This window comes from Medicago truncatula, chromosome 7, assembly GCF_003473485.1.
Source record: "Medicago truncatula cultivar Jemalong A17 chromosome 7, MtrunA17r5.0-ANR, whole genome shotgun sequence".
NCBI classification, from domain to species: domain Eukaryota; kingdom Viridiplantae; phylum Streptophyta; class Magnoliopsida; order Fabales; family Fabaceae; genus Medicago; species Medicago truncatula.
In genome coordinates, this window is record NC_053048.1 from 3,342,029 (window position 1) to 3,353,355 (window position 11,327).

Consider the following 11,327-nt stretch of genomic DNA (forward strand, 5'->3'; position numbering starts at 1 on the left):
AATTTTACACATACATCCGATATGAATCAATTACTTTTCCACGTCATACCATTAAAATAGTGTATTTTTTTAGTGAACCTGAATTTATCAGTGGTTTGTGAAACGGTATAGTATATCTACCTCTCCTCACCTCCCAGAACACTTTAATGCTCTTCCTTTGCAAACTATAGTCCTCACACTTTATTGATAAATAAATCTGCAAAAGAATTTCATATTAAATAATTTATAGACAACTCATAACTAATTTGTTGTGGAAAACAAAATATACCTGCAAAAAAACACTTACTTGGTTAGATTTATGGACTGTTGCTCTTTTTTTTTTTTTCACAGAATAAAATCTGCATTCTTGCAATGATCGAGGCATAAACAGTTCATATCGTGCATTTAGAAATCCGTTTACATCACCAAAATCATAGACAAATAGGCAACAATTAGCTTTGCAAAAATAAATCTTAACAAAACTAATCAATGACGTTTACAATGTTGTGATAGGCGAATCATATCGTTATAGTCTTATATAGAGTTGCTTGCATAGCAGCATGTTGGTTTTCGCTTCTGCAGCTTAAACTGTAAGCATGTTTTGGACACACGGTTTTCATACACTGACACTATCGTAAAGTAAAATATTTATATTAATGGGAATAAAAGGGGAGAGAAAGCAAGATAAAGTTACATTAGCGCCCATCAAAATCATTTCCATTGTAAATACGGGAGGAATTTGGACAAGCCAAAGATTTGTTACTTGCACTACAAGCTTTCAAGCTTCTTGTGCCATTAATATCTGCAATGATGCTGCCATCAGAATAACATAAACATTGTATTTAAAGACGGAAGCACCTAGTAAATGCAAGAAAACTAATGATAATTTCGATGATAATGTTGGGAGCAAAAACTTGGAGGAACCCCAAAAACACTAAAACACGCTGCAAGAACACACACAGTGCTGTAACAACAGACGTGCACTACAGAAAAGCTGCCTGGCCGCAACAGCTCAGCACTGCAGCAGCAAATGCTCAAATTGCCAGGCAGCAGCACAGCAAAAGCCGCAACAGAAAACCAGCCACTAAAAACCCAAACAAACAGAACAGTCGAGTCTGATCAGCAGCACTGCAAAAACCAACAGCTACCCCCCGCCAAAACAGGTGGACCTCCCCACCTCTTCAAACAATCGATCGGATCCCAGCACTGCTACTTTATTTGTATATCATATATACTAGTTTTGTTTACAGATAACCCAAAAGGAATAAGAAAAAAAAGGCGTCCGATATTAGATTGCAAAAACCATAAATTTCTCAAGTTCAAATACAATACTCATGTTATATAAAGAAGATGCACACCTACATACGCTACAAGAAACAAACACAGTCTTTCGTGAAATAATCCAAAAAAAATGTTTATGTATGAAGTCTTAGAAAAATAATCCAAAGCACGTTGATTATACTATACCTCTAGGTATCAAACTGATAGAATTTCAAACTTGTTAGGGCAACTCCTAACACCAACAGTCAAAACTGACTTGGGATAACTCGAGGCACTAACGGTCAAAACTGACTTACTACTTTTGAAATCGCGCCTTTCTTTTTCTTTTTTTCTGTTTTTTTCTGAAGGGCGAAAGTGCACCTTTATAACTTGTAGAATTCGACGGTTTAACTTTACAAGCTTGTTTCTGTCACCACTTGGAATATGCAAGGTTTTGCCATTCCCTTGGTTGACATTTCATAATAATATATAATCGCTAACTCCTTTTGCCTTCCGTTTAACAACCCCCAAATTAGAGCAGTGTATGTTACTCTATCCGGCTTTAGTCCTTGGTCAATAGTTTCATTAAAGAATCTCATTGCCTTTTCAAAGTTATAGATCTTTATGTGTCCATCAATCAAAACAGTGTAAGTAACAACATTTGGACTAACTTTCATTTCCTCCATCTCTCTATAGTTGAACCATTGTATGTTGCATCACTTCCTTTTATGTCTTCAGAAGAGGAACGCATTTTCAAATATGCTTGTTTTAATTTCCCATGGGAGTAGAACTGTGTAGGTAACTACATTAGGTTGGATCCCTCTCCTCTTCATATCTTGGAAGAGGTCATAAGCCTCTTGCAAGCAATTCATTCTACAATAACCTTTTATCATAACTGTATAAGTTACAACGCCGAGCGTAAATCCTCTCCCGATGAAAAAATCAAACAAAGAGCGAGCACGTTCCATATTCCATGCCTGGCACAATGCAACTAATACTTTAGAACACATTACTTTGCTAAGTTTCTCAAAACCAGAACTTTCTGTTGAAATATATCCTTGGTTTGACAGCTTAAAAAAAGATCATATGATTTTTCAATAAGGTTAGCTTCACAATAGCCATTAACCATGGCAGTATAGAGTTCGACACTTTCATTTTTCATACGGTTAAAATATGCCTCAGCTTCTCCAACCTTGCCTACTGAACAATAACCTTCAATGATAATCTTATGTGTAGTAGAGTTCGGCTTCACACCTTGACTGTCCATATAAATCAAAAGGTCAATGACCTCGCTATCAAGATCTTTTCTAAATAAACCGGCGGCTAGTACATTATACGCAACAACATCAGGTTTAAATCCTTTTTCCTCCATTTCTTTAAACAAACATTGGGCTTCAACGGTTTTACCCTGAAGACAATATCCATTGATAAGGGTTGTGTAATGTTTGATATCTAAATCGATATTCATAGATGTCAACTCTTCCAACGTACTTACCGCATCATCCACCTTACCCAATTTACACAAAGAATCAAGTACAATATTGTAAGCTACCCCATCGAGAAACAGACATGATTGCTTTATTTCTTTAAATAGATCTACAACTTCCGAATCCTTACCCGTCTCACCTAAGCAATGAAGGATATAGCTAACAATCACACAATTTCTCTATACCCTTCGAAATCATGTCATCGTGTAATGATCTCGCTCTAAGCCCATCATTGATCTTACAATATCCACGGGTCAACGGAGAATAAACATGAAAATCAGGAACAAGTCCCCACGATTTCATGTCGTAAAATACATCCTCAGCTTTATCTAATTTCATTTCATTACAAAACCCACGAATAGCCGCAGCATAGGCATAAACCTCTATAGGTGCATTACTCGCTCTACATCGTTCGAGCAGCTTATATCCCACATCAGACATGTTATTTTTACACAACCCCTCAATATAAGCAGCGTAACAATACGAATTCGGAGTCACACCAGCTTCCTCCATTTCATCAAATACATATTCCACGTGTTTCAAATCATCACTATTCTTACACAAGCCCTTGATAACAATAGCATAAGTGTGATGATTAGGACACAAACCAACCCTCTTGATTTCTTTATAAACCTCCAAAGCCATTTTCACTTTATCATGTTGAATTAAACGGTTAATAAGAAAGTTACAAGCAACAATACTAGGAAGAATCTCAAACCTAGTAACTTGAAAATGAAACAAGAAATCAAATGCTCCATCAAACATGTTAAGACCAACACAAGCTTTAGCAAACACATCAAATGCTCTGAGTATAGCCAAGTAATGTTTTTTATTCTCAACAACATCAACACCCTCTAATAGCTTCTCAAACAAGTCATGTATTTCAAATGATGGGTTTTGTTTAGAATGAAAAATCATTATATCACGGAAAAGAGAATCCAACTTTCTATCTAAATTATAGTAACATAGTATTCTAATGATGGAAGCATAGGTTTGAATATTGTGTGAAAAACCATGTTGGTTTTTGAGTTGAGTGAAGTAAGAGAATGCAAGTGAAGGGTTGTTCGGTGAAGGTAGAGTTTTTTGAGGATTTTGAAGGTGTTAGGGTTAAAAGATGAGATTTTTAAGGGTTTTTTATATAGGGTTTCTGAGGAACAGAGTGCAAGTGTAGTGGAAGACGAAAACCTGAATCTGTTGAAGTGAATGGTTTTGGTTTTGGAAAGAGGAAGAGGAAGAAGAATGAGTGAAGGGAATTTCAAGAGACGACACAACATACCGGTGGTGTTGTTGCGGTTGCTGACGGCGTTGCGGTGGCTGACGGCGGGTGAGTTGATGTTCCGGTGGTGGACGTGGCTGTTGTCGTCTCCTTTATTTTTTGACATATACTACCCACACTTCAAAAAAAACACAAGTTACACCCAGAATGACTAATATATTTTTTAATAAAAATAAAAATTTTAAATTAATCTAAAATTCTTTCATCCATTGCTTAATCACTGAAACTTGGAAACGTAAACCTAATTCACGTATTCCTCCTTGCAAACACTCACACCGTGTTTTTGAAATTTCCAAACCTAATTGACGCATAGTTCTTTCTCAAACTTGCCTGCACGGAGTCTCTCTGAAATCAAATAAGTTGTAAATTCGAAATCTTAATTTACACTAACCTAAATTGAACCTAGGTAGGCTTAATTTACATTAACATAAATTGAACGTACGTAAACTGAATTCACACTAATCTCTTATATACATACGTAAAATTAATTTACATTAACTTAAATTGAACATAAATAAACTGAATTTACATTAACCTAGATTAAACATAACTAAACTAAATTCATACTAACCTCTTATAAACATACGTAAACTTAATTTACGTTAACCTAAATTTAACATACGTAAATTGAATTTACATTAAACTAAATTGAATATACGTAAACTGAATTTACATTAACCTACACCATATACATAAGTAAACTGAATTTACATTAACCTAAATTGAACATACGTAAACTGAAATTACATTAACCTACACTTATCTCTCATATACATACGTAAACTTAATTTACACTAACCTCTCATATACATACTTTCATGTACATAAGTAAACTGAATTTACACTAACCTCTCACTATGTAAAATGAAATTACGGTTAACAAACGCATATCTCATACCAAAAGAAACAATAAACAAATAGAAACTCATCGAAAATGAAATTCATAAAATTCACTATGAATATAGTACAGATCAATGACAAAGATGTTGATTCAGATCTTGGTTGCACATCTATGGTAATTTGTGGATGAAAGGGGGTGAAGGTTCATAATGATCATAAAAGATAGGTTTTTAGTAATTTACATGAAGATGGTAATTTTGGTATTATTGTAAAATTTTAAATAAATTTGGGTGTAACTAGAATTATATGGGATGAGACTAACAAGAGTCTTATTTTTTTCTTTCCTTCTATTCCACTCAAACAGAAAATTTAAATTAATTAAAGTTTTATTGAACTAATATTGTTTTTTAGGGTTAATTTTTTTTTTGTTCCCTATAAATATTTAAATTTCATTTTTAGTCATTCTAAAAAATTTCATCATTTTCTATGGCGACATTCGGTCTTCGTATTTTAAATAAACTCGTCTTTATCATTTCAAAATTCGATACATAGAAATCTTAGCTGGAACAAGTTTAAACATTTTAAAAACAATGGATGAATTAAATATAATTTTTAAGTTTTAGCGCGTAAAAATTCGCATTTATTTCATATTTTGTTAAAAGAAATATAATTTTTTTTGAGAGATTATTGTAATATTCAAAACATATTTATAAATATCCAGTAAAAAATATAAAGTATACACATGAATGGACTAAAATAATAAGGACCAAAAGTTGTATAAAAATCCATTAAAAAATGTAAAGTATAACATTGACTTAAAAATATAAATCTAAAGTAACCAACCAATTCAAACTCAAGTGGTTAATAAATTTTATCAAAGATAAATTATTTAAGAGAATTCGAGTTCGATTCCACACAAAAGTTGTTACATAAAATATTTTGGAAATGTTCAATTCAAGGTGGTGTAAATATTCTAACCCAATGAACTTCCAAATTGATTTACACTAATTCCACTCAATATAGCAATGTCACATTTCTAACTCGGAACATCTGAGTCTAAGGTCGATCTTTTAACAACTGGATCAAACTCTTTGAATTAGACTAATTTTATTTTGTTTGTACTAGTAGTGTCTAACTTTCTTTATGGCAGCTTCTCGTGTGGTTTATTGGTTTGATGCTTGCAGTGGCGGAGCCAGAAAATTTATGGAGTTCGGGCGAAAAATTAATCGTAAATTCACATGTGATATAATATATAAACAATCATAAATCGAATTTTTTTTTTCCTAAAAAAAATCGAAATAAAAGAGGTTTATCATTTTGTCAACAAAAGTACAATTTAAAATAGGGTTATTAATTGAAATTGACAACGTAATATACGTGAAGTCTGAAAATTGACCCTGTAATCAAATAACATGTATTTTGACCATGTAATTCAAGATTTTTATTATTTATAACTTGTAATATACGCGAAGTCCAAAAAAGCAACCGAGAGATTGAATTTTTTTATGATTTCCTAGAGGCGAGTTAAGAACGTTAAAATATGGCTTGAACAAAAAAATTATAAATTTTCGACAAACGACGAATTAATTATGAATTTTTAAAGTGTCAAAAGCTCAAAAAACAAAACAATGGAAATCTCGATCTATAAATCGAATTTTGAGTTCATTATTTGCAGAGACATCTATAAAAATGCATAAAAAGGATCTGTAAAGTTTCATAGCATATCGAAGTCGTTTAAATTTATTTTGATTTTTCAACTGAAACGTGCAAAATTGAAATTTTGTTCCGCGTAAGCGTATACTCACAAGTCAAATTTAGTTCCCTAATTTTGTAGGCATGACTAGAACATGACAAGAACCTTCACAATGAAATTTTGTAATTTTTAAACGAGATACAAATTAATTATAAATTGTTTAAGAAATTCATAATTATGAGGGAATAAAAATTCATAATTAATTTATCTCTGGTCGAAGAAATTTAATATTGTGTAAAGCTATATTTTAACGTGAAAAAATTCAACCTGTAAGTCACATTTTTAGACTACACGTATATTATAGGGTGGTCAAAATTAAATAAGAAGAAATTCAAGTTACAATGCTAGAATATATGTTTTGTATTTTATTAGGTTATTTTCAAACATAAAGTATATTACAGGGTCAATTTGAACAATTAACCCGTTAAAATAAGAGACATGAACCCGTCAATAGTGTGCTAAATAAAATTCCAAGACCTATTTGTGTGTGACAATTTTCAGATTGCCCAAATTTTTCTTTTTGTAAATGTGTTAATGGGCTTTTGGGTTGAGTCTAATGTGCAAAAATTATCGATCGAGCCCGGGCGACCGTCCGGGGTCACCATACGGTAGAACCGCCCATGGATGCTTGCATCTTAACCTTTCAAAATTCGGTTTGAAATCTTGTATGGATGAGTATCAGAATAAAAATGTTAAATAAGTTGCAGTATTAATATTCAAAATTTCATTTTTAAGCTCTCTATATGTTTTTTTGTTGGATCACAACGGGAGAGTCTTGGAGATCATCCATACATTGCTCTAAAAGCAACCATACAAGTGAGTTGGACACCACACTTTAATCCAAAATATTAAAGCATTTAGTTCATGGGTTTCCTTACTTATAAATTGTTCAACCTTCATTTTTTGAAATAATGTGGGACTTTCAACTCAAATTTGCTATACAACAATCTCTACCTCAATGCGAGTCCATCAATTCATCATGCCCACTCCTCAAGTGAAAGTTTTTTTTTTTTTTTTTTCTCTTCACACACTTACTTGTACAGTTATTTCCGCTTAACAACATAACATGCTGCCTAAACACCTTGCCATGATGGCTTTGAACACTTTTTTGTTTGTCATTGATCCCAACACTTTGTAAATAAATTGCAATTGGTCCTTTTGTTAAATTCATGTTAAAAAAAAACTAACAGTGTGCTACATGGACCAATTATTACACACTCCGTGGCACACTAAAAGACAAAATTTTTAGAGTTAAAATATTCCAAAGTTTTGGTATTAGTTCCTGCACTTCAACACTTTTTTATATTGGTCCATGCACTTTGATATTGGTCCATGAACCCTTTATTTTTTTAATATATTCCAATGACATTATTATGTTTATTATTTCTTTAAAGAAATTATTATTGTTATTATTGTTTTGTATCACATCCTTCTCTAGCATTTACCAATATGAATTCTTCAATATTGATGAATCACCATTAAAGTTTAAATATTTATGCAATATGATAGTGGCAGTCGTATGGAAAGTAGGCAAACACAATAGTACCAAAAGGGAAAAGGAAAATATGTCGTGAAATTATTTTCATAGTAAATTACATTTTTCTCCACTAAGAGAACTTTAAATTTTTATTATCTAACGCACTAACCAAATCCAAGTATTTACTTGAGAATTTTTATTTGGTAATTTTTATTAGATCATAATTCAAACCTCCCTTTCTTGTGATATTATTTTACTTCAATTGGCATCAGAGCACTGCCTCTAAAAGATTCAAGCACTTATAACAGTGTACGAGGAAAAATCCAGGAAAAACAAAAATGTCTAAAGTCAAGTTCATGTCCGAAGGAGGATCTGCAACCAGACCACCTCTCTTTGAGGGAGTAGACTACTATTACTGGAAAGACAAAATGGAACACTTAGTTTAACCCATTTATTTCAAGAGAGGAATAAAAGCTATGCAGCTGCATTTATTTCAAGAGAGGTTAATCATCATCTTATTTCTGTTTTCCAACAACCGACAACATAGCAAGGGTTCCGATCAAGGGAGGAATAGAAGTTGCGCTATGCCATTTATTTTAAGATAGACTAATTATCATCTTATTTGTGTTTTCTCTTTGATTGTGTTATGACTATTTTGAAGTTGGATGGTCCTATGTATGATGGGAGGATGAACTTCTACTTATGGGAATTCACAAGTTCAAAAATCTTGGAGAATTTGTGATGTCTAAAAGAGAAGCTAAAAAAGTTGAAAAGTACTTATTTGACATATATGGTTTAGTAATGATAATGCTCTTTTTGAAGATAAAGTTGATAACAAAGTGAAGACATGTGAGACTTTAAAGAAAGGGGTGATATGTTGTGTAAAATTGAGGTATTCATCCAAGTCCCATATCGAGTAATGTTAAGAAAAAACAAGTAGAATTAGTATAAATATAGAGTTAGTTTTAATTTTCTTCACCACAACATCTCTCTAATAGGAATGAAACCATGTGTAATAACTAGGTAGCTTTGACTACAAAAAAAATAATTTAAATAATTTTAACACTAGTAGCAATAAGAAAATCAAAAGATATCTACTTAAGGTCTGGTTGGTAAAAATAAACTATAAGATAGATGATAACTTTCCCTAAAAAAAAAAGATTTATGATAACTGATAGGTGAAAAGTTAACTTATAGCTGATGACGACTCATAACTTATAGAAGAAAAACTAACTTATTAAAATGTTTGGTAAAATTAGTTGTTGAAGTGGCTAAAAAATATAGAATGACATAAAAGAACATGTTTGTTAATTTTTGATATAAATCAATATATAATTTTTTAGTTAATATATTTATTTTTTAATATTTAAATTTATTCCAAATTATTTTCATCTTCAAAATAACAAATACGCTTTATGAATTAAATTGACATTTTTTTATGTAACATTTTTTTTGTTGATTTTATTTAATTATACTTGCTTCGCTATCTATTGCAAATTTTATTTAAAAATATATATTACATGAACCAAGAGCAAGGTCCAAAAAGAAAAGTTAACAAGAAAATATGAAAAGCATTACCGCAAGATAACATCCGAATTGTAACTGATATAAAATATACATGGGCAATTACTCATGAATGTCGGTAGTTTTTTTTAGAGGTAACAGTTGCTATGGTCTTAGAATGTGTAATGAATAGTTGTAATAGTTCCTCAATATATCAAAATTTTAAAATAGTTTTTAAATGTGCATTTTGTTAGTCAAAATGTCCTGATGTTCAAATATTTCATTAATATTGTCATATTAGTCTTTCAATATACTTACTTATTATTATATCAGTCTTTATAAGTACTTGTTTATTATCATTTAAGTCCCTATATGTAAAGAGTTATTGTGAGTATTGAAAGATTATTTAGCGTCAGAGACTATTTTGACTAGCAAAGTGAACAATTAGGGACTATTTTAAAATTTTAATACATCGAGGGACTATTAAGACTAATCATTAAAAATTCAGGGACCAAAGTGATTGTTACTTTTTTATTTTTTATTAAAAAAAATATAAAATTAAACTAATTCTATTAAAATTGGAAGAAAAAAAATGAAAAGTTAAAAGTTAGGAGCTCAAAAGCTATTTAAAATAGTTTCTCAAAAAACGCTATAAACTAATGTAAAAAACTTTTTATCAAACACGTCTCATCCTATCAAAACAAGCTTATAAGCTAATATAATAAACTATAAGCTAACTTATTTTTGTTACCAAACACAACCTTATTAAAAGATATATTTCGTTTTATTTTAACACTTTTGATCACTTAACCAACTACAAACAAAATTTTGTTAACATTAGAAATCTTCATGATAACACTTTTTTTTTTTTTTTTAGCATTCTTCATGATAACACTTAAAATGTTTTTTTTTTTTTTTTTTATATCTTGCCCCATCGCAAAACAATGATTAGAAAAAATTGATTGATAACAATCACTTTCTCACAAGTTTATAATTTATTTTTACTAACTTACACCGGTTTTTGATATGTCAATCGAAGTAGCTTATAGTTTTTTTTGTTTACAAAAGTAGCTTATAGTTTAAACATTATAACTTATAATTATTTTATTTCAATTTTACCTTGTAATCTTAGTTGAAAAAAATTAAATATTACTAATAAATTATATTATTTTTATGTGATTTCATATTTATGAGTTAGTTCAACCTCCAATACTACGAATTAGTTTATTAGATATCCATCATAAATTAGTTTATCTGTTATCAACTATAAATTAGTTTATCTAATATCCATCATAAATTTATTGATTTTAAACTAACAATTCGCTATTTGGTCTCAAATAGAACCAAAGTGTTGAATAAGTGTAAAATACTTCTTTCAATCGTATTTAATCAACTAAAAATGATGTATGTAAATCAGTGACGGAGCCAAGAAATTTATAGAGCTTAGGCAAAATAAAATAATAATAAGTTTTACCTACGGAAAAAATCGTAGGTAAAGGTGGAAAACATGTCGTGACAACCATTTGACACTGACAGACGGATTTATCTACATAAATTTTTTCTATATTTACAGATTTTAGCCGTCACAAAAATTAAAATTTGTTGTAGTGATACAAAGAAAGTATGGGTAGTGGCGGATCTTGATTAAATTTGTTGGGGTGCCAAAATTATATGTAACATATATAGAACCGTTTCCCTTTTCAATATGCAATAAGAAGTGGTAAGTAGATAAAGTGGTCTGTTTCTTTTGAT

At 30.7% G+C, this 11,327-nt stretch overlaps 1 protein-coding gene across 1 annotated transcript; it reads right to left on the minus strand.

The window, feature by feature from the left end:
* Positions 1 to 674: 674 nt before the first annotated feature.
* LOC11420329 (pentatricopeptide repeat-containing protein At2g26790, mitochondrial) lies at positions 675 to 3,644 on the minus strand. Its single transcript, XM_039827578.1, has 4 exons — positions 2,912 to 3,644; positions 2,735 to 2,865; positions 2,253 to 2,647; positions 675 to 792 (listed from the first exon to the last, which is right to left on the minus strand). Exons 1-4 carry the CDS (start codon positions 3,642 to 3,644, stop codon positions 675 to 677), a joined length of 1,377 nt encoding a protein of 458 aa, XP_039683512.1.
* Positions 3,645 to 11,327: the final 7,683 nt, after the last annotated feature.